Source organism: Octopus bimaculoides, chromosome 3 (assembly GCF_046866305.1).
Source record: "Octopus bimaculoides isolate indiv1 chromosome 3, ASM4686630v1, whole genome shotgun sequence".
Classification (NCBI taxonomy): Eukaryota; Metazoa; Mollusca; class Cephalopoda; order Octopoda; family Octopodidae; genus Octopus; species Octopus bimaculoides.
In genome coordinates this window covers 154,083,578-154,108,924 of record NC_142930.1, presented here as the reverse complement: position 1 = coordinate 154,108,924, position 25,347 = coordinate 154,083,578, and the positions used below count along the sequence as shown (strand labels likewise).

The 25,347-nt window shown below is 37.1% G+C and overlaps 1 protein-coding gene and 2 long non-coding RNA genes across 3 annotated transcripts; 1 reads left to right on the top strand and 2 right to left on the bottom strand.

Annotated features, from left to right (window-relative positions):
• Positions 1 to 7,306: 7,306 nt before the first annotated feature.
• LOC149136775 (uncharacterized) lies at positions 7,307 to 23,564 on the top strand. The gene is made up of 2 exons (XR_016241271.1): positions 7,307 to 7,687; positions 18,899 to 23,564. It is a non-coding gene; the product is annotated as an uncharacterized LOC149136775 (long non-coding RNA).
• Positions 7,627 to 12,531, bottom strand: LOC128247264 (uncharacterized). The gene is made up of 2 exons (XR_008263618.2): positions 12,381 to 12,531; positions 7,627 to 8,183 (listed from the first exon to the last, which is right to left on the bottom strand). It is a non-coding gene; the product is annotated as an uncharacterized LOC128247264 (long non-coding RNA).
• Positions 23,565 to 24,728: 1,164 nt separating the features above from the next.
• LOC106869249 (histone H3) lies at positions 24,729 to 25,286 on the bottom strand. The gene has a single exon (XM_014914907.3). It carries the CDS (start codon positions 25,271 to 25,273, stop codon positions 24,863 to 24,865), a length of 411 nt encoding a protein of 136 aa, XP_014770393.1. The 5' UTR covers positions 25,274 to 25,286; the 3' UTR covers positions 24,729 to 24,862.
• Between the last annotated feature and the right edge of the window lie 61 nt (positions 25,287 to 25,347).

Sequence of the window (25,347 nt, the reverse complement as noted above, 5' to 3'; positions counted from 1 at the left end):
CAATCCCACTGCATGGCACTTTTGGAAAGTGTCTTCTGCTATAGCCTTGGATCAACCAAATCCTTGTCAGTGGATTCAGTAAAAGAAAACTGAAAGAAGCCGGTCACATATATATATACAATAATATAAATAATATATAAACATATGCATATATCCATACATATATGTACATACCTACATCTATATGTATACATACATGCATATATGGGTACAGGACATCACAAAAAAACGTTAAACACAATGAGAAACGAAAACAGAAAACGAACTTTTTCGAACAACGAAAAAAACAAACAGAGAAACGAGACATGCAACATATATATATATATATATATATATATATATATATATATATATATATATGATGCTATTGAGTTAGACATGGTCTGGGCCTATACTGGCCGAAACCTATCAAAGTTATATATATCTATATATGTATTGTTTAAAACAGTTTGATTTGGTTCTGTGCAACATCCAGTTTCACAGGCCCCTAGTAGGAGCCTGACTCCTCCAAGCTTCTGGAATGCTGAATGAAGAAGTCCAAGATGGTTACTGGAAGACAGGCTGCTATAGGTCAAGGTGGGTCACTTGATATTGTAGAGAATATTGTCAATTCCTTAGCAACACCAATTCCATCAGAAAGAGGAATTTCTTTGACCATGTGGTTGGACAGGAATACATGTGCAGGCTGCTAAATGTGCTGAGTGATCTTTCCTTTCATTTGTCCACTTACTTGCATGCATGTATGTATGTACGTACGTATGTATGTATACATGTGTGTATGTGTGTGCATGTGCACACGTGTATGTGTTACTCTCTTCTTACCTTGAATTCATGTGATATTTGTAAACAAATGTCACTATGATGCAAGCAGTATCCCTCGTCTCCAATCTTTTATGAAACTTGTCTGTTCATGGGTACCTTACTTGGAAACAGGTTAGGGTTGGCACCTGGAAGAGCATCCATCTACAGAAAATCTGCCTCAACATATTCTGTCCAACCCATGCAATCATGGAAAAGTGTATGTCAAATGATGATGATCACAATGATGATGTATATTCTTTTAACACTAGTCTCACTGGATTTACTCACAATGCAGCACATCTAGGTTACCCCACCATGATGGTTAAAGAGCTCTATCTACTACTTTTTAAGGTGGAGGCGCAATGGCCCAGTGGTTAGGGCAGCGGACTCACGGTCGTAGGATCGCAGTTTCAATTCCCAGACTGGGCGTTGTGAGTGTTTATTGAACGAAAACACCTAAAGCTCCACGAGGCTCCAGCAGGGAATGGTGGCGAACCCTGCTGTACTCTTTCACCACAACTTTCTCTCACTCTTACTTCCTGTTTCTGTTGTGCCTGTAATTCAAAGGGTCAGCCTTGTCACACTGTGTCACGCTGAATATCCCCGAGAACTACGTTAAGGATACACGTGTCTGTGGAGTGATCAGATCAACTGGAACCCTCAATGTCGTAAGTGACGGAGTGCCAACAAACAAACAACACTACTTTTCAAGACAGATATACTAACAATAATTAGGAATATATTTGTCTCAAAGTGGTCTTACAGCATGCTTGTTCACCATATTCAGTTTCTCTATATCACTACACACACTGTTACTAGATAAACATTGACTCAATGTTGTGGTCATCTATTCTTTTGACAAGTCTTGTTATTGTCTTGCTGGGTTTCCAACACCCTACCTCACCAGGCTAACCTAATGTGGGAGCCAGATTAGTCTCCAACAATCCAACGTCGCCTTCCTGGCACTTGTGCCAGTGGCACGTGAAAAGACATCCAAGCGAGATCGTTGCCAGTGCCGATGGACTGGCTCCTGTGCAGGTGACACATAAAATACACCATTTCGAGCGTGGCCATTGATCGTTGTGCCAGTAGCATGTGAAAAGACATTCGAGCGAGATCGTTGCCAGTGCCCCTGGACTGGCCCTCGTGCCGGTGGCACATAAAAGCACCCACTACACTCTCGGAATGGTTGGCGTTAGGAAGGGCATCCAGCTGTAGAAACTGCCAAATCAGATTGGAGCCTGGTGTTGCCTCCTGGTCCACCAGTCCTCAGTCAAATCGTCCAACCAATGCTAGCATGGAAAGCGGGCGTTAAACCACGATGACAATGATGAATCCAACCATGCAACAGGTTGCACCAGTAACATTTAAAGCAAGGCTTACACAAATGCACATGTGGGTGTGCGCACACGCACACACACACACACACACACAACAGAGAGTTCATGACAGACAAATCAACATGGTGCCAGACTACCAGCTGAGGGATCACTAGGGTGTCAAAAAACTCAGACAATTACCTGAAGGATTAACAGAATGTCAAATAACCAGCTGAGCATTAAATTAGTTAATGTCCTTTGACTGTCACTGCATTTTCCTCTAAGGCAATTAACCTTTAGAGACTCGGTGCAGTTAGACATAAATAGCTGCAATAGTTAGATACATCAATACTTTTATATAATTAATATATTAGTTTATAGCGCTCAGTTCAAATATATGTCTTTATGGTCCTGGCTTGTAGGAAAAGATAATGGAAACACTACTGTATAATTCTACTCACTGAAGCATGCACATACACATTCACACGCATACACAAAATATATTCCAGTATAAGGGTGGTGTACTGATGTACTGAAAGCCAAAAACAATAAATTCTTAATTTTAGGAATTTCCCTTTGTATAGCAGAAAAACAAACAAACAAACAAAAAAAAAAACTACCAGCAATCGTTGTCATAGCTGTTTGTCAATTGCCTGCATCAAAAATCATATTGCTCCTTGCCTAGCATGAAAATTAACTCATGGAATTTTTTCTTAACTTCTTGAAATTATCTCCCCTTCTCCTTGAGAGTCATTAACAATTACTGCTAGATTTACATTTTCCATCTCTCACGCAGGTGTAAATGTTTTAAAATTAAGAATGATTAAAATGATTTGGAATGACATTCAGTACATCATGATTTAACTTAATCATCCAAATTCATGGCGTGGATACCCTCAAGTTATTTCTTTAAGCTCCCTACCTCCATTTCACTACATATATTGTTTGTTGGACATGTCATCATCAAGGTTTTACCTAACTTGTTTATGCCTGAAGATGGTAGATTTATGCTATGATATAATCTATGAATACACCAATAAAGTTCTACTGAAATGGCTGTCATATATTTTCAACCTAATTAGTCTTCTTTTTATACCAATGTTGTACCTAGAACCAACCCTAAGTTGGATCTACAATTTAAATTGGATTTAATACTTACATATCTACAGTATCCTACCAACACAATACCTTCATAGTTGTTTTACCTCACTGTGTTATGGCAGGGGTTTTCAAACTTTTTGACTTGCGGACCCCTTTATATTTCAGGCTTTACCTTATAAAGGCTTATGAAATTTATACATAAATATTTGCTTAAAATAACATATTTTTACATTTATTTATTTAACAGCATTTAACAAATAGGTTTATTGTCAATTAAAAGATTTCGATTAAAAAACATATATAAAATCAAATTGCCCATAAAAAGTATTTGCTGTCTACGAACCCCCTGTCTTGTCCTTGCGGACCCCCTGTGGTCCGTGAACCACAGTTTGAAAACCCCTGTGTTATGGTACCTAGCAAGATCTGGTGTCCTATGTGTTGATGTGCCGAGGTTCTAATGGACTCTATACCTAATCTATCTATCTATTTATCTGTCTATCTATCTATTTATATATCTATCTATCTATCTATCTATATGTATATCATCATCATCATTTAATGTCCATTTTTAACACAGTTTAACACAAACCTGTGTGCTGCAATGTCATCTTTGGCATGGTTTCTATTGCTGGATACCTTTCCTAATGCTAACTGCTACACAGAACACACTGGGTACATTTTTCATGTCACCAGCACTTGTGAGGTTGCCATGTAACTTGCAAGACAGAAGAGAACAGTGAGAAAGGAAAGGGAAAAAGACCCCACTACTAAAAGCAAGTATTTGGAAGGGGAAGGTGGTGAATGGTGGCTTTATGCCAGGTGTTGAACTGAACTCTAAGGAATGCCATTTCTTACTTTCATTTAGGCAAGTATCTACTTTCAACACAAACATTGTATTTTAGCGCAATATTTAAGTGGGAACTTGCTACAAGGTGAGCAGACAGTAGGAGAAATCTTCAGAGGAAGAACTCTCATGAAGCAAGTGTTTCAGCCTGTTAGTTTCTGACATTCTGAGGAACCCAGGCTCACCTAGGTTGTAACTCCTTGGTTGCTGTTTCTGAAATGCCATCTTCAGATATTGACCTACTTATGAATATTCCTCTGTATTGAAATTCTAGGGTTCCATATATATCTCAAGTGGAATGATATCGGTTATGGGATACATTGCTACAACATCTAGTTGATTAGATATCTGTTTAATTTAATTCTTCTATGTAGCAAATTAGGAGTTTCTGAAAAAAAACTGTTCATTAATATTAACATGTCACTGGAAAATTCTTCACATCAAAAGGTGCATAACAAAAAGGAACTTATTTCTGTCCATAGACAAACGAGATAAATAATCAGAGAATAAATGCAGTTTATCTTTCCTATTTTTTATTTTTAGAATTTTTTTCTCCCTTTTGCAGCATGGAAGAAACATTTTAACCATTTAAAATCACACAAAGGCTGTTACTTAAGCATCTATTATGTCATATGGTGTCAAAATTTTCTTCACTCGAATTGCAACCTGGTCACTAACAAGGTTAACCTTGTCAGTAAAGTTAACGAATGGCTAACATGTGTCTTCCATACGGCAATCATTTTAGTTTAAATACATGGTCTCAGATCAAATCGCTTGCCTGGCAAGTACATATCTGAAACTTCATTTTTTTGGTTTTCCATTTTATCAACAGAAGCACTATTGTGAGCCTGTGATACTTCACATCACACTTTGGTCAGATAACACACACACAATAGAAAATACCAAACTTAAGAACTTTGTGGTTAGTGGTTAAACTCCTCCAAATATCTCAAATGCCATGACTTAAAAAATATGTAATTTACCTGCAATAGTTGTTATTTCATAAATTACTAGAATTTGACGGAAATATTTGATACAGAAATGTAAATGGTTCAAATTAACTGGAAAGAATCTTACAGCCCAGCACATATTTGTATTATGAATAGGAAAAGAAATCAAGTCTTACATACTGTTTTTATTATCGATAGTTCGGTCAAATATTTAGTATTTGAATAGATGTGGATTATAGATGAAGATGATATAAAATCTAAAAAGCATCTCAGCATTTAGAATATGTGAATGAAAGAATCACTCATTGTAGCATCCCATATAAAGCATCTATCTCTAGCCTAGCAGGCTTTTTTTTTTCATCATCCCTGGATAATCCCACAGGCTTCAGAACTGAAGGGATTTTTTTTTTTTCAAGGGTCCACTTCAAAGTTAAATTTACCTTAGTAAGCATATCGAAGTGACCTGCATTTCGTTCATGACATTCCATGAAGTTGCCCCAGAATTGAGACTTTTCACACCGACACCTCACTCCACCATACATTGATGCCGATTCTATGAGTGATGGAGATGGAGAGTAAAATTCTGCAACTAATTCTAACCTGTGTATGAATGGCATAACTTTAAGCCCAAGGATAAATACAAAATTTAAAAAACTACTTAGCATTAATTTGATTTATTCTTTTAATTTTAATCAGAAAATCTTTATCAAAGAAGTACTTTCGAGTCTATTAAGCATCGTTTTCGCCTACCAATAACCACGCCTCGAATAACTCATCCAGCAATTGATTTTCCTTAGCTGTTGTTAACCCTCCCCCTACGCGGTTTGTCCTGCTTATGTAGAACTATCATTTGTAGATAGTTGGTCGATCGTCTGGGGTAATCGTACAGATCCAGAACTCTGGATATACTGTCTTCGTTTTATTAAAGACTACAAATGTTGTTGTTTAACCTCAAGTCAGCTCTGACTGAACAAAACTATGATTAAATACGTTCCAACCTTAATCGTCCTGTCTTTGTAATACATGTTGATATATGTGGGTGGTGTCGAATTTTCTATCGTTCGACCGATATTTTATGTGGCTATCCTTTCTTCTTTCTTGCTATGCAGTTAAATATTTCACTTCCGTAATGTAACTGGTCCCTTTTTCCATGCGGAAGGGATTGAGTTGAAGAAAATGATTGCTACGAAGTCGAGCGACTACATGAAAGCATACTACGTTAGATATTCTTTTCATCAGTTTATGTCGTTGGAATAAACATATAATTACCGAATTTAATTATCCCTATAGATTTTATACAAAATTAGAAAACTTATAAAGGATCTAAAATATTTAATTATAATTAATATACATATAAGTAAATGAGGCTCTAGAACAGAAGCCAGCATATTCATCCATGGTACTTGTCATCGTTCGATTTGTATTCGTGGAAGGGAGGTGCTAGGATACTGAGTGCAAAACCGCTGTTCCTACTAAATGACAGACGTAGCATCTCTTTGCATGTGTTTGGACAGTAGTAGCCTATGTTCGATGGAAATATTCGATACGGAAAAAAAAAAAAAGTAAATGGGGGTCAAATTAACCAGAGGAAATTTTGTGGCTGAGAAAAAGAAGGGGGGGGGGAAATTAAACCTCAGTTTTAATTAAACAATATCTTTATTATTGATATTTTTACCAAATATTTTTTGAAGATGTATGGAACACAGATAAATACAATTTAAGAATGTAGAAACAACTCAGTACTCAATGTCCTTTCTGTTCTGATTATTCATCAACCGAGTAGATAAGTGGACAGCGTTCGCGCGCATAAATGACTCATTGGATATGCTAAGGTCTTATGCGTGCGAATGAAATAGTTTAAAACCCTCTCACTAAATAACTACTACACCTACGGCAGTACGAAAGCTACTTTCATAATTGAGCTAAAGTTATGATGAAAATATAAAGTTAATATAAGAGTTTGTAAAATTTTAAGAACGATAGCTTATAATTTGAATATATAGTTTGTAGACGACTCTACTAGGCCTTTTTTTTTTTTAATTGAGATATAATTGAGTTAATTTTCAATTAAGCTATCGTCTTTTAAGGTTCAATAACGAATTCTTATTATTAATCAAGGGCAATTTTTTTCCTTCCTTACTAAAAAAAATGGAAAAGCAGAAAAATGAATAATGCATTTAATAATTAAGAGTAAAACATTAGAATGCTACTTCGACATTTAACTATATTTCGGTTAATGTGAAAACTAGACAAAACCTGTCAGAAAAAAAAATTAAGCGGAAAACGAAAGTTATTGTTAAATATTAACAATAACAGTTTAACCGCAGGTCGGCCTTGATTTAGCAGATTTATAATCAAAGACGTTCCAACCGTGACTATATCGCTTACAATGAGTGCATCTAGGACTGCGTTATTTACGTGTCCTTCCCTTTAATCAGATTCATTCGGGAAGGGGATTCAGCTGTTATTTCTAGCACGTTGAGTGACAGGTAAATTAGTGATTCTCAACCCCTTCCTCTGTCATTCACCCTTAGCTTAATGTATTTCGCCATTTACCTCCTTTCTTTAATGTATATAAAAAAAAAATGCGCAGCCGGCATAAAGACATAGGAAAACGAAGACGGAACAACTTTATTGTTAAGGTTTTAACAGAATTAATACTTAATTTTCAGGTATGATATATTTACCCCTTGCCATGTAAATGTTTACCCGTGGGAATACTATTCCTCCTAATTGAGACCCACTGGCCCAGAAACTTACCTCGTTGTCTCGCTGTTCAGTTTTTTTTTTTGTTATTAAGCTTCATGTCATCGAATTGACCTGTAATCAAAGACATTCAATAATGACCATTAGGTCAATTTTTACCTTTTCTTTACCGAGGTATATAATACTTCAGACTACATTATTGTATGTACCCTTCCTTCCTTTCTTACGACTTACTCTTAAAAATAAAACAAAAAAGACACATCGTTAATGTAATCGCTGGAATACATTCTGTGTTTGAGGGAAATTTAGCTACTATGTCTAACATGTCGAACGATCGCATATGTTCTCATTTCTTTGGCTGGAGGATTCTTCATTTGACGATGGCGTCGTTCACTCATTTTTGTCATAATCTTCAGACCACAACATGACTTATTAAGACAGAAATAGCACCTTGCATTCCTCCTACAATAATAATAACAAGAAAATAAATTACGAAAAAATCACTCTTAAATTTTTCAAACTACAGAAAACTTTATTTTGTTACAAAACAGTTTAATAAACGTAAACAACACTGCAAACTTAAGTTTTAATAAAAATATTTTTGCCTCACTTTAAAAACCATTCATTAATATTTATATTTATTGTGTGTGTGTGTGTGTGTATGTATAATATAATAATATATGTATATATTATATAAACACACACACACATATATATATAGAGAGAGAGAAAGAGATATACATATATGTATATATCGTGTGTAAACATACATGCACATAGATTTTAAACACAATGGAGAAATCCCATTATCTTACGATCTAGTCGTAATTGTTGCTACTTGCTTAGCCCCGGGTCAACCCTGATCGAGCAGACCTTTGGTCAAAGGTATTACAGTTATGACCATCCCATACTATGGTCGGTCAAACATAATCTAGTGCATCTAGGACCAAAATAATCAATACTGCCTTCTCCCGTTTGTTTTAAACAGCAGAGGTGTGAGTGCATTTTCGAGGGCGACGTAACTGTTATTTCTTGGAGGGTGATGGTTTTTTTTTTTCGTTGAGGTAGGAGGTTCCCAGAAGGTGACATCATTCCGTAACATATAGAATTAATTATTTTTAAGCCGTCACTTCTAACTAACAGTAAAATATTTTCCCAACTCCGAACAAACACTAAAGTACACGTTTCTCGGCTTATAATAATAATTTGTGTCATTACAGTCAAACTCCACTTACATATATTTAAAACATTTAAGGGCGATTACATCGGGAATCATATACAAACACACACATTATATCTATCTACACATACACACATTAAAGTCAATACCGTGTTCGAGTTTCATCTTTTTAATTTTTTTTTCCTGTTGCCTTATTCCTTTATTTTTTTTCGTTTTATGTTAACCCTTTATGTTCAATTTCGAACAATAACGTTCTTAAGTCCTGTCCATTAATGTTTCAAGACCTTTCTTCGTCTCATCAAACTGGATGATAGTGTTTTGTGGTAGGCAGCCAGGGATCATGGGAATCATGTAACTAATAAAATCGTCAATGTTTATCAGGTGTGCTGATGTTTAAATTCTCTTGTTTGCATTTTGCTATTAATGAAACTTATTGTGTGTGTGTGTGTATTGTGTGGAAATCTATATAAGATGGTAATATTATCTACTCATGTTTTTTTGATGGTGTTTTATTTTTTCTGTCAAGTTCTTTTGGTCTATTGTAATGTGCTGAAATGGCCCCCTTGTTACATATGCATGGTCAGCTCATGAGAAAGGGAAGTACTCGTATGCCTGATGTTACTATTTAAGATATGAAGTTCACCCCCCTCCACACAAGGTGAGCAAGGTTACATATCTGGTTCTAAAGGATATGTAATCCTGTTTATTCTACAAATGGTAATTCCTGTTTATTCTACAAACTCCTTACAGTTCTAACATCTTTTATGTTTTAGTAGCACAAAATAATCAAAATAATTATACACACACACACGTACATACATACATTCATAAAGTGTAAAGTCAAGTGTGAGAGATGAATATAGATTTATTTTTTCTATGTGTCTTCCATATGATTACAGCTGTTTCGTAACTTTCATGTAATATCATTATTTCTGTATGTAAAATTATATGTACAAGTTTACATCAATATGTTTGCTTAACATTATAAAGTACAATTGAATACTCACCAATTGATGCAAGTAATGTTGAACCATGAATTTATCTATGATGTTCCAGTGAATCTAATGAGATAACTTTCTTCATTAGCATCAATTTGTGAATATTCAACTGTACTGTATAATGCTGACCATACATATTAATGTAAACATGTATCTATAATTTTGCATCCTGAAATTACTAATACTATATGATGAAGGTTACAAAATGGCTGTAATCATATGTCTGCAGAAGATATTTTAGCTTTGTTGTCACAAGAATTATTTTACCCAGAGACTAGTTGCCTGGGAGCCATTTTTGTCTATTTAAGAAAATACATGACTGTCTCAGCTTCTCCTAGTTGTCTAGTTGCACCAATAGCCATAGGTTAAGCTGTATTATTTCACACTCTCTAACTCTTAACTAGTTGCACTTAATCATGACAGGACAAAATCTGTTATTTTAAATCATAAAGCAATCTTGTCTGAATGAAAAAAAAAATCATTTATTACCTTATTTCTACTTAAAAACAGATGTTATCTACATTTTCTACTTGCTGCTCACTATAGTTTGTTTACAAACATCTTGATTTTACAAATACAGACATATCTTTATTTTCTATAGCAAATACATTTTATTCATTTGACATTGTAAAAAGCATGAAGATATTTATATGTGTACTTTTCCATAACATTGTTTCTGCAACATAAATTTTCTTGTTGACTTATGCATATACATTCTTTTAAACACATTTTTATAAACTCCACCTTGACTGATGTTGTAAATTAAGATCGGTTCCATTTAATATGTCTGAATCCTGTCCCATTTGGACCTGTATTCACAAATCACATGTAATTGTTGTATAACAGTGCAGTGTAATTATTTTAGTTTATTCTACTATAAAATCAAAAGGAGCCTATTGTCTGTTGGTATATAGGAAATAAAAGGGGAAAAGATGTCATTCGCCATTGTTATTATCTATACAAACATTCTTTTAAATTCCACACTTCCTAAGAAAATCATCATCATCATTGTCATTGTCGTAGTCATTGCTGTTGTCGTCATCATCATCATCATCATCACTATTTAATGTCCATTTTTCTATGCTTGCTTGGAAAAATGGACATACAGTTTATTTGAGGCAGATTTTCTCTGGTTAGATGCTCTTCCTGTCACCAACCCTCACCTGTTTCGAAGCAAGGTAATATTTCCCCCGATGGCCAGACATGCCTGATGCAGAATATCAGAAATAAGTGATACTATTGTATGACAATGACAATCATTTTACAACTATCTCGTGATGCCAAGACAAGGATAAAAAAAAAAAAACACATACACTCTCTCTTTCTCAAACACATACACACACATGATGGGCTTCTTTCAGTTTCTATCAAATCTACTCACAAGGCTTTGGTTGATCCAGTAAAAGACACTTGCCCAAGGTGCTACACAGTGGAATCATGTGGTTGAGCAGCAAACTCCTTGCCACAAAGACATGCCTGCACCTACCGTAAATCTTCGAGTATAGTCCGCCCTTGGGTATAACACACAGGAGATTTTTAGGGGGCTGTGCCTCTGAAAAACCTAAACCTTGTGTATAATACGCACCCCTTCTCTAACTTGAGTCAAGGAGGTCTATATAACGTCCTTGGTTTGTAAACGTATATACGGTAACGTCCTTTATTATTATTGTATATATAACATAATGCAAATGTGTAGCTTTTTTGTGCACTTTGCAGAAAATAAAGAAATAACAGTAATATCGTCAGTGAAAAATAAATATTAAGTAAATTGCCTTTACATATTTATCACTATCAGTTACAAGCCCGACATCACAAAATGCGTCTGAATAAACATTGCCGGACAGCAAAAGGAGACTCGGACATTGCTTAGAAAATATTTTTTTTATTTTTAACATCGTATATAGTACGCACTAGGGATTTTGACTGTTAAATTTTGGGAAAAAAATGTGGATTATACTCGAGGATTTACGGTATATGGTGAAATAAACGGCCCAGAACATCCACCTAGATCAAAGAGTACAAAGCTTAGTTCTCAGTACACTTCTGTATGGCTGTAAATCTTGAACAGCATATGCTTTGCAAGAACACAAATTTCATGTGTTTCAACTGAGATGTCTGCACAGAATTCTTGGAATCAAACCACAGGATAAGATTTTTAACAGTTTTGTATTTACCAGGACAGCCATCTCTTCTGTCTTTTATCTTTTACTTGTTTCAGACATTAAAGAGAGGCCATGCTGGGGCACCAGCTTGAAGAATTTTAGTTGAATAGAGCAATCCCAGTACTTATTTGTTTTTAAGCCTAGTACTTCTATTAGTCTCTTTTGTCAAACTGCTAAGTGATGGGGATGTAAACATACCAACACTGGTTGTCAGTTGGTGGAGAGAGACAAACACAGGCAAAAAACACACACAAATATACATAAGCACCACCATACATTTCCTCCCCACACACACATATATACACATATGTATACATACTTGGTCATTGCTCCAACTTAACAAATGATTGCCTTCTCCTTGTGCTCTGTCATCAATAGCATTTCTGACTTTCCATTCATAATTTCTGAGATGACTATTCAGTTCCTGTTTCAGATCTGTATGGCTTGAAGCGTAGGTGACAGATGACAGATGTAATTACTGTGCACTTGCAGCTGGTTAAGTCTGCACATGTCACTACTCTTCCATCACCATAGGACTTTCAGTAGATGGAATGACAAATGAGGTCATCCTAAAGAGACATCTGTAAGTCATTGGATTATAGTAATAAATGCTTGTACAACACAAATACCACTTTCTGAGTTTCTATGATTAGTACCCAGTGACAGGCTGAAGCAAGATGACCAGTAATCATGTGAAACCACTGTTTTTACATCAGAGTATCCCCTACTTGAAGAATGCTAGGGATCCTCACTCCCAGTGGGTGGTGTCAGAGCATGCATATATACATTGCATACATATACACACACATTCACATACATACATTACAAAGAAAGGGTTGACAGCTTTAAAAATAAATAAATATGGCACTCTACTGAAAAGTATTGGGTGTCTCCTTCAATTTAATAATTTAATGTTGAACTAGTTTTGTATTTAACTTTAATTAAAAGCAAGCATTAATATGTGTATGAGTGGATACGCTGACCAAGGATCAGTTCTGTCTTATGTGCCACTTATGGAGGGATATATGTGTAGTTCCTGAAACAATGTTTTCTTGTAGAAAATTTGCTACAAGGTTAAATTAGGAATATTTCTTTTATATTGTATATCAGAAATTGGCTTTTTCCATGTAATCTTTCACTGTATAGACTTAATGTTGTTGTTGGCACTCCGTCACTTACGACGTCGAGGGTTCCAGTTGATCCGGTCAACGGAACAGCTTGCTCGTGAAATTAACGTGCAAGTGGCTGAGCACTCCACAGATATGTGTACCCTTAACGTAGTTCTCGGGGATATTCAGCGTGACACAGTGTGACAGGGCTGACCCTTTGAATTACAGGCACAACAGAAACAAGAAGAGAGAGTGAGAGAAAGTTGTGGTGAAAGAGTACAGCAGGGTTTGCCACCATCCCCTGCCGGAGCCTCGTGGAGCTTTAGGTGTTTTCGCTCAATAAACACTCACAACGCCCGGTCTGGGAATTGAAACCACGATCCTATGACTGCGAGTCCGCTGCCCTAACCACTGGGCCATTGCGCCTCCACTAGACTTAATGTTATAGCTCCAAATAATTCATCATTTATTGGAACATTTATTAAACAAGTTTGGTGAAAATATACCTTGACAAAACTATTTATGATATATCCTACGTCTGTGTCTTGTTATGATGAATGTATGCTCCTGGAAAGTCTGCTAAGCACTTCAAGGTAGTTTTTCCTCTTAAGAGAGTTTAATAGTTTAATCTGGTTGGATATAAAAGTGTCTGTTTTTTTGGTATGTTTTTCATTCCAGGCAGCTTTTATATCTAACCCTGTATAACTGCTAACTTTATAATTGCTGGTTATAGAGGGAGTCTGTCTTTTTATACCAGTTGCAGAAGACTTGCTATGAGGTAAGATCATGCATATTTCCATTATCTCTGGCATCATAAGATGGCTCTTTCGATTCATTATTTCATTGTGTAGAATCTAATGTCATAGCCCTAAATAATGATTCATACAAATGTTTGTTGAATACTTTTGGTGAAAATACATCATTAAATTAATGATATTGTATGTACAGGGTGGATCAGTTTTTGTTTTTTTGGTGGTGGTGGTGGTGGTGGGTGTCATTTGTATGAATTTAGAAAAATATACATAGCTTATCAAAGAAAAGCTGTATTCAGAAACAAATTGGTACAAATAATCTTGAGAACCATTTTATCATACCTACTCAATGAATCCACTGTTGGCACCAATGACTGCTTCAATATAGGGTTGGAAGTGTTAATATACCCAAATCAAATGATCTTTATCAATTTTGGACATAGTGCTGGTTATGGCAGACTAGAGAGATAATATGGTGTTATGGCCTCTCGCTTGATTATGCCCCATACATAATAGTCTGTGGATTGACATCTGGTGAGCTACGAGGCTATGTGTCTGGGAGAACATGATCATGGAGATTGATATGCAAAGTCTTGTTGGAAGTCTTCTGTTGCATACTCCATTTATTCAGAGTCTCACAACTTTCTCCAACACCTCTGTGTAAACAGTGGCATTGACTCTTAAGCCCTGTGAAAAAAAGTGAGGAGGCATGACATTTTCCTCATTTCTGATTACTCCCAGAACTGTCATAGTTGCTGAGAACTTAGTATACATGACCATTGGAACCTCATTTGAGTCTCTGCATAACCATCTATTCTTCCTGACTATTGGTCCTGATAGAAGTTTTTCTCACTGGAAAAATACCAAAGTGTTCCAGCCTCTTGATGTTTTAACTTGTTTAGTGACCACTTTGTGTGGATTGAATGACTCTGTCTGGTCACATCTGACCGCTCTCTTTCACATGTGACTTGTACCAGATGTCCTCATGCACAGCACTTCTGATGGTGCATTCTGAAACCTTGAGGACCTTTGCAATGGCTCTGATTCACTTTATATATAAATCATGGTTTATAATCATTCAAAAGAAAGTAAGAAAATGGAGATGTAACATTTAATAAAAATTTATTACCTGCAAAAATCAAACATTACAGCTGTTTCAATTAAGCCTGATAGATTAAATAGCAATTATTAAAATCCTTATATTAGGCAAAATCTCTTCAGAGGGGTAGAAAAAGATATACTGTTAGGTTTTTAGTGTTGTACTTTAGAATAAAAAACAACACTTAAAAACGTAACAGTATATCTTTTTTTCTTTTATGCCTCTGAAGAGATATTGCCTAATACAATGATTTTAATAATTGCTATTTAATCTATTAGGCTTAATTGAAACAGCTGTAAGGGAATGTTTGATTTTTGCAGATAATAAAATGTCATTAAATTATATATCTCCATTTTTTTTTTAACTTTCTTTTGAATGATTATTTAGCTATCGTTTGAAAGTCTCCACCTTTTTGCTTTCTCTTGTTTTGCATGTATACATATATGCATATTTTGTATTTCATATCGAATTATTATATTTGATATATATAATTTGTTTATCCGCATAACTTGCCTCTACATTCGCTCAACTTGATCCCTCTTATTAGCTATTCTTTACCCTGTTGAATCGATCACCTGTAAAGACATTGGAGTCTAAGTTTGAATCTTTTGAGCACTACTAATTGTCTTCTATACTGAGAATCTTTGGCGGTCATTTGTGGACTATATATATATATATATATATAGGGAGAGAGAGAGAGAGGAGAGGTATATATACATACGTACTGATGTATATATATATATATGTGTTTACGTATGACACACGCACACACACATACACGTGTGTGTGTGTGTGTGATGTACGCATATATTATATATGCATGTTGGAAGTCGAACAGCCTGTGAATGTTACATCTAACCTTGAATATTGGAACTCGATGTACAAACCGAATAAAAAGCAAGAAGTGTAATAAAATAGTTCAAGAGTGAAATAAAGTAAATCGACAACAATAATTTCCTTTATTCGAATAATATTTCAAAGAAAATTTATTAAAAACCCCGAGCTTATACAATAATTTTGATGTTTCGAACATCGAACAGGCGGTGAAGTGTAATGATGATCCTACATTAAATTTTCTTCCACTTGTAAGGATATTGCATCGCAGTTGTTTAGCCTTATTTTAGCCCTGATCAAAAGAGTTCCAGCCATGACAATCTCATTTCATTCGGAACTAGAATATCCAATGTGTCTTACTTTTATTCAGGAGACAGTAAGTTCTGAGAGAAGTTTCGTTGCTATATCTAGCGGATACAGTGTCTACGTAGAGGATATCTTTTCTTAGATTCATATACATACATAGATACAAGCTCTTTTCAGTTTCCATCTACCTAATTCCCTCACAAGGCTTTGGTCGGTCTTGGATGTAATAGACGACACTTACCCATATGCATACAGCCGAGAGAGTTCTGTGTGGTAGCTCGACCTGTTAGGAAATAAGCCTTTCATTTTGAAATGTGGGGAAAAAAAAAACATCTTGGTAAATGTAGGCAACGATGCCCATTCCTTGGGAAAAATTGCGATGGTCAGAGCTGGAACGTCTATGACCATAAGTAAATGCAATCTTAGTTGACTTAGGGCTAAACAACTCGGAAAAATTAACGAAAATCATATCCAAGAAATCTTTTTTTAAAAGGACATCAAGACACGTATTACATAGATATTAAAATGTAACTTCCATATATAGATTATTTTTCTTTTAGTTCAAATTCTTTATTCTCTACATTGTGTGTTTCTTTTCAGTTAATGTTTGAATGTCTTTATGTATATTTATTCATAAAACAAACACGTTAATACACACACACACACACACACACACACACACACACACACACACACACACACACACACACACACACATGTACAAATATAGACATACATGTGTGTGTAAAGGAAGTGCAAAGTATGAAACCCGCGACCCGTGAATCACTTATATAACGTTTCAGCTGATTAATGTGAGTGTATGTATCATCATCACCATCATCATCATTTAACGTCCGTTGTCCATGCTGGCATGGGTTGGACTGTTTAACCAGGGTTGGTAAACTGAGGGACTGCATCAGACTCCAGTCTGATTTAGCATAGTTTCTACAGCTGGATGCCCTATCCTAACACCAACCACTCTGCGAGTGTAATAGGTGCTTTTACATGCCACTGGCATGGGTACCAGTTGCATGACACCAGTATCTGCTACAACTACGATTTCACTTGGCTTGATGGATCTGCTTCTCAAGCACAGCATATTGCCAAAGATCTCAGTCACTTGTCATTGCCTCTGTGAGGCCCAACGCTTGAAAGGTGCTCCTTACGTGTCGCTGGCACAGGTGCCAGTTACATGACACCAACAACGGCCACAATTATATTTCACTTAGCTTGACAGGTCTTCTCAAATATGACATATCGCCAAAGGTCTCAGTCACTAGTCATAGCCTTTATGAGGCCCAACATTCTTAGATCATGCTTCACCACCTGGTCCCATGTCTTCCTGGATCTCCCACTTCCACAGCTTCCCTCTACTGTTAGAGATTAGCACTTCTTCAAACAGCTGTCCACATTCATCCGCATCACATGACCATACCAACGCAGTAGTCTTTCTTGCATACCACATCTGATGCCTCTTATGCCCGACTTTTCTCTCAAGACATTTACACCCTGTCATACATACACACTGACATTACACATCCAGCAAAGCATACTGGCTTCATTTCTTTCAAGCCTTCTCTGCAGTCACAACCCATGTTTCGCTGCAGTGTAGTATGGCTGTTTGCACACAGGCATCATACAATCTGCCTTTCACTCTGAGGGAAAGGCCCTTTGTTACCAACAGAGTTAGAAGCTCTCTGAACTTTACCCAGCCTATTCTTATTCTAGCAGCTATGCTCTCAGAGCATCCACTTCTGCTACTGACTTGGTCACCTAGATAATGGAAGCTATCAACTACTTCCAGCTTTACCCTGCTGGCATTTGATGGCGTTTATTTTCTGTACATGTTTAGTGTTAATTGTACCTGTGCACCTTCCACACACAAAATCTAGTTTCCCTGTTAACCTTCTGATATTGCTGGGGTGGGGCAGTTTGGAAAGTTCTTTTTGGGAGGAGGGATTTTGGGAAGTCGGCGATTTGAGTCTGAAAAGTCACCTATACAGCTAAGCACTTTATAGGTGTGAAACCAATGGTTCACTGTTCTTTACACCACAGAATGCATTGATTACTACAGGCACATCAAGGCCTTGACACAAGTCCCACTTCATCATCTGCACTCTATATCAGATGGCAAGATTGCATTCCTCATGTAGAGGTCCAACATTGGCACAGTAAGTGTGGAGGCCCTCATTACCTCATTACAGGTGCACTGGGTGGGGCATATTTGCAGGATGGAGGGCAGCAGCCTCCCAAAGGCAGTTTTCTACACTGAACTGCATCAGGGCAGAAGGAGCTGTGGCAGCCAGAGGTCACAATACAGGGATGTACTGAAGAGACATGAAGAACTCCAACATCTCCCCAGACACCTGGCAGGACAAGGCTCTGCAGCATGATGAAGGATATCAATCACTGAAGATTGTAATTCCAGCTATTGAAGAGAAACAACAGAGAGAATATGAAAGAGCACATGAGAGGCATCACTTTTCCATTATGTCAGATACCTGCAGCATATGTCATTGCCACTGCAGATCAAGAGCAGGCCTTGTAGCCTTCTTGTGAGCCTGCCAGAGATGATTTCTGAACAAGAACAGTCGACGTTGACCTTCAATAAATAGCTAATGATGATACACACACACACACACACACATATATATCGATAACAAAACGTATACAGGATACATCAGTTTTTTTCTCAAGAGTATTTTCTTCTAACCTTTTTGTTTACCTTACTTTTCAGATAAATAACGTCAGACGTCAGGCTGAGTCAGCAAATGAAAAGGCACACTAAGCATTGCCCTAAAAATGCAGCACAATGACACAGAGCTAGCTCGCTTCCTGAAAGGTGCCCAATCCCTCATTGACACAGTTCAAAAAGAGCTGGAACATCAGCGGCCAAATGCAAAATGCATAAACAGAGTCCTAATATCATCAGATCACATAATCTTTACTCTTTTACTTATTTCAGTCATTTGACTGTGGCCATGCTGGAGCACCGCCTTTAGTTGAGCAAATCGATCCCAGGACTTATTCTTTGGAAGCCTAGTACTTATTCTATCGGTCTCTTTTGCCGAACCGCTAAGTTACAGGGACGTAAACACAGCAGCATCGGTTGTCAAGCGATGTTGGTGGGGACAAACACATAAACATATACACACACACACATACATATATATATATAGGACACATAAGAGGTGCAGCAACATCAAAGGCAGGTTAACTAGCAAGTTAGTTTTTGTTTGTGGCAGATGTTCAGGTGCAATAAAGACTGTAAACAAACAGGAAACAACTTCTATCTCATTCCAGGGTGAAAAACTAGAGGTAGTCGATAGCTTCCGCTATCTGGGCGACCAAGTTAGTAGTGGGGGTGGGTGCGCTGAAAGTGTAGCTGCTAGAATAAGAATAGCCTGGGCAAAGTTTAGAGAGCTCTTACCCCTGCTGGCGACAAAGGGACTCTCACTCAGAGTAAAAGGCAGACTGTATGACGCATGCGTACGAACAGCCATGCTACATGGCAGTGAAACATGGGCTGTAACTGCTGAGGACATACGTAAGCTCGCAAGGAATGAAGCCAGTATGCTCCGTTGGATGTGTAATGTCAATGTGAATACCCGTCAGAGTGTAAGTATCTTGAGAGAAAAGCTGAACATTAGAAGCATCAGTTGTGGCGTGCAAGAGAGACAATTGCGCTGGTATGGACATGTGGTGAGAATGGATGAGGATAGCTGCGTGAAAAAGTGCCACACCCTAACAGTTGAGGGAACCCGTGGAAGAGGTAGGCCCAGGAAGACCTGGGCTGAGGTGGTGAGGCAAGACCTTCGTACATTGGGCCTCACTGAGGCGATGACTACTGACCGAGACCTTTGGAAATGTGCTGTGCGTGAGAAGACCCGGCAAGCCAAGTAAGATCGTTGCCAGTGCCCCTGGACTGGTTCTTGTGCGGGTGGCACATGAGATGCACCATTTTGAGCGTGGCCGTTGCCAGTACCGCCTGACTGGCTCCCGTAGGATTTTCGAGCGAGATCGTTGCCAGTGCCCCTGGACTGGCTTGTGCGGGTGGCACATAAAAGACACCATTTCGAGCGTGGCCGTTTTCGTGCGGGTGACACGTAAAAGCACCCACTACACTCTCTGAGTGGTTGGCGTTAGGAAGGGCATCCAGCTGTAGAAACTCTGCCAAATCAGACTGGAGCCTGGTGTTGCCATCCGGTTTCACCAGTCCTCAGTCAAATCGTCCAACCCATGCTAGCATGGAAAGCGGACGTTAAACGATGATGATGATATACATATATACTACGGGCTTCTTTCAGTTTCCGTCTACCAAATCCACTCACAAGGCATTGGTCGGCTCGCGGCTATAGTAGAAGACATTTGCCCAAGGTGCCACGCACTGGGAATGAACCCGAACCATGTGGTTGGTAAGCAAGCTACTTACCACACAGCCTTTTTTTTTAAGGCTATACGTTTATTTTAATGTATATACAAAATAGTTTTATTTCTTGTATTCTTTCGTTTAAGCAATCGTTATATTTCATTGTGCAAATCACTCTAAGCACACATTTTCTTTCTTGGTTCCTAAATAGACATATTCAGTTTGTGACGAGCAAAGAAACGATATACATCGGTCAAAGGGAGATAACAAAAACCTTTTTTTTAATCTCATAGCATCGCCGATGTACACGTTTCTTAATGTGTTGACAAATTGACCCCAAGAAACAAACCTGGAGCAAATGAAGATCCCTTAGATATGTATTACTTCTGAACAGAGGAGATGCTTTTTATTATAAGTCTGCTTTGTCAGACATATAAGATGTATGGGGTAATTTCTTATTTTTCGTTCGTAAAATCGAATTCGTTTCAATTTCATTTCAACTCGATTAGCATGTCTCGTCAAGCCCTGCTGCTCCTCGTTTTATTGTGAATCCCAACAAAATACTTACAGCTCAGCAGATAATTAATGATAACATAAAATTACGACGCTGGCTCGATCTTTATCAGATTCAGCGACTTGTATTGCTTGGTGTGCCGCCGTGGATTGTTGAAAAATTCTCACATGTGTCCAGGGCGAAACTCTATTCAAAATAAATCTAACATTTTCCTCACTTTTCATTTCGCTGTTTGGAGTGTGTACCGCTTAGAATTATGAAATGTTTTATTGAAATAAACTTACTAGATGACTATGGTTTTCTGAACTTCAACTAGGAAATTACACTACATGGTACTCGATCTGCTAGAAGTGGCGAACAAATCTCTTTCAAACTATATTTTTGTATCTTAAAAAAAAAAAGAAAAAAAAAAGAGACATCGGAAAATTCTACATCCACATTATACGCAAATAACATGGGAATGACTAATCAGGGCTGAACTAGGTTTGGCATAATTCTCCATAGCTAAACGTTTTCTCTTTGCTAAATACTTTATTCATGTTATTTTCTTCCCGGATGGGGAAGGTCGCAGTAGGGCTTGGTGTCGTAGTCGCCAGACACAAGGTTCTCATCAAAGTGATTCACTTTTTTTTCTCTTAATCAGTACTTTGGTACAAGAGTTACTAGCAGACTGTTTTGTATAAAATAGTTGTGATAAAATATTGATTTCAGATTTTGGCACAAGGCCAGCAATTTCGTGGGCGGGAGTAAGTCGATTACCATCAACCCCAGTTCTTAACTGGTACTTTTTTTATTATTATCGATCCCCAAAATGGATGAAAGACAAAGACAACGGCGGCGGAATTTGAACTCAGAACACAAAGACAGATAAAATGCCGCTAAACATTTTACCCGGCATGCGAACGATTCTGCCAGCTCTCCGCCTTGTAATAAAAATATTTAAAATAAAAATTTTTCTCCTAGCAGTGAGGCATACATTTTTCTAGAAAATTATAGTGAGTTGTGGGGGAAAGTAGGTTGGGAAACATTGCTCTAGACCAGGACTGGCCAACTTGAAACCCGCTTGATGCTTTCTTGAAATGGGGGACCTCTTTATTATGTTTAATTTCAAAATAAATTAAAAATTTATAAGTAGCAATAAAGCAATAACCTACAATTCTATAATTATAAACAAACGAAAAGTATGAAAAATTCTTGATTCTGTAAATCGATTATTTGACTATTAGTGCATAAAGTGTACAAGAGGTCTTCAAAAATCTTTCTTTGATTAAAGTGGCCCGCAATGTAATTCGAGTTGGCCAGGCCTGCTCTAGATCAACCCCGATAGAAGGTTCCAGCAGCGACCATCCCGGATTTTTGTTTTTAATATCTAGTCTACGACTACATCGTTCAGTGTGCATTCTGTGTGTGCTTTTAATGCAATTCTCAGTTAGAAACAGCATGGCTAAGTTGGATCTTTGGATTAGATTATCCCAACCACCACCACAAAAAAGAAGAAAAAAAAATAGAAAGGTAAGAGCGAGGTGTTTCGTCTTCAGCATTGGATTGATGTTTAGTCGACCTCGAAAGAATGAAACGTAGTCAGTCATAATGGGATTTAAACTCACAGCGCAGAAATCTGGAATACCGCATGGCATTTTATTGGCACTTTAAAGACTGCCAATTTACCATCTTACTGTATATGAAGAACTACATTATTTAGTGTGGTGTGGTCCGAGAGAGATTTGGTTGTTGTTTTATGCAGATCAAGTGACCAATCATTGAGACTATTATTGGTTTGTTGGGAACCAAGAATTAAATGAAGTCGTAGATATTTACCAATAACATCGATTAACTATTTCTTTATTCCAGATCAGCTAAAAGTTTGAAGTACTGAGAATTCGCTTAGTTTTCAAATATGAAATATACTACTATTAGTCCTGATCAACCAAATGAAGAGCAAAATTATTCAAGCGGTGACCATCTCGTCTTTTTGAAGTTTATACCAGACTACAGTATTCAATGCTATGATGACAAGCGATGATCAGAAATAATGTAGATATAAATATGAAAAGAAATTTCATTTCTCAAGTTGAATTGACTTACTCAAAAAATCATAATCATTATTAGTAACCAAGAAGACTGTATTGTTACTAATATTATCAGTTGTACAAGAGATAATAAAATGTAGTGTAGAGCGGTTGATGAAATATCTAGTAGTATTCTAAGTTCCGAGTTTAAAATTCCACCATGGTCATTAAAATCGACGTTACTTTCTACTTTTTTTTTTCTTGTGCATATGAGTGAAATCAATATTCATACCAGGAAGTGCGTAATCTAGGTAGCGAAATTACGAACGATGAACTCAATAAGGCTGTAGGCAGAAAAAAGGTTAATGATATAAATATAATGTATTTTGTCTTACTTTTTCAATTAACATAAACGAGTTTGATAAGTCCAGGCCATGCACGAACATTTGTGGCCGCCCAATCTGCAGTATTTTCTCAAAATCGTACCCTATCGTCTTAAAAATGAAAGATACATTAGACAATGTCGTTGTTGGTCTTTGAATTTATAGTTACAATAACAAATAAATTTCGAACTGATTCTTTCCAAACTTTTTATTATTAGAATATTTACGCCAACTTTTCACGAATCAAACCGATCGGGTTTGTTTAAGTCGTAACTGACTAATCCAGTCCCTGCTAAAACCAACAGTGTAATTAGCCTTTGCATTAAACAGAAATGCCTTATAACACCTACTATGAGGCAACAATTCTGTAATATTTAGACCCTGGCGAAGACATGAATGGAGCAAGTTTAAGCGGGAGATCTATAATTTAGCGGTTAATTACAGAGTGATCTGAAATAAAGTTGTCAATAGCTACGTAAATAACAACCATCGGTACGAAATGGAAGAGACCACATACTGGAATCTCTGACTGTTGATTTATAAAACATACCATAAAATGGCAATTAATCCATTGGTAAATGTAGCATGTCGTTTCTGTGTGGTCTCAATCGTTTTTATAATACTTTCGACATTACCATTACCTAATCATAACTTATTTATAATGGATTCTCAGTTTGCAGACCACAGTAACTATAAAAAAATGTCACTTCACCAGATAAAAACGCAATTTAACATTTCAGGCCAGAACTCTTGAATCTCGATACATTTGCCTTTGTAGATTTGAAATCATTGTGCTCATGTCGTTGACATGGCTGAGGATAACTTCTTCCAAGCGTTTCGGAATCCCCGAGAGGGTCATAGCCTTCCTTCTGACAATAAGTCATTAAATTAAAAATGAATATAAGGGACACCAGGTTTCTAAAATGTTAGTAGAGTAGCCTCCCATGAATTACTATTTCTTGAATAATTTACTGCTGGTACCTCGACAGGTAGATTGATGGTCGATGCGTGTGCATCCCTTCATGGTTGCTGGACTTAGTAAAAACGGTAATCAAATCACCTTCTTGTTTAAATATCCTTGTCGAATCTAGCTAGTTAAGAGGAAAATTATTTCGATCTATAGCTTTTCGGATTCCAGAATCTTCCTTAAGTGTTTTGAAGCTAAAGAATTGTCTTCTCCCTGCACAATATAAGCGAAGAAACTTTATTTCTAGATTTATTTCAATGATTACTGAACTGCTTACGTACGTATAGAATTCATTAATAGTGATTCTGAAAACAACAACAACAAAAATAAAAAGTAAATTTTGGTAAACTGTATATTAGAGAATATATTAGAAATCACAAATCACTTAATATGCGGGACACTTTCTCAGAAAATAAATGGCCCTTAAAAGGGCCGTGAACTAAATAAACCAAAAAATAATTAAGCTCTCTCCCCACGAATACGACGGGCAAGCTGAATGTCTTTGGGCATAATGGTTACTCTCTTCGCATGGATAGCGCACAAGTTAGTGTCTTCGAAAAGACCGACCAAGTACGATTCACTAGCTTCCTGAAGGGCCATGACGGCAGAACTCTGGAAACGAAGATCAGTTTTGAAGTCCTGAGCAATCTCACGGACGAGACGCTGGAAAGGAAGCTTTCTGATTAAAAGTTCAGTCGATTTCTGATAACGTCTGATCTCACGAAGAGCAACTGTACCGGGTCTGTAACGATGGGGCTTCTTTACACCACCTGTAGCTGGAGCACTTTTCCTGGCTGCCTTGGTAGCCAGTTGCTTACGGGGAGCTTTTCCACCAGTGGACTTACGAGCTGTTTGTTTAGTACGCGCCATAATGACAAGCGGGTTTAGTGGACAATGTCAATTTATTTCAAAATCACACAATATATAATGGCAGTTATGCTGGG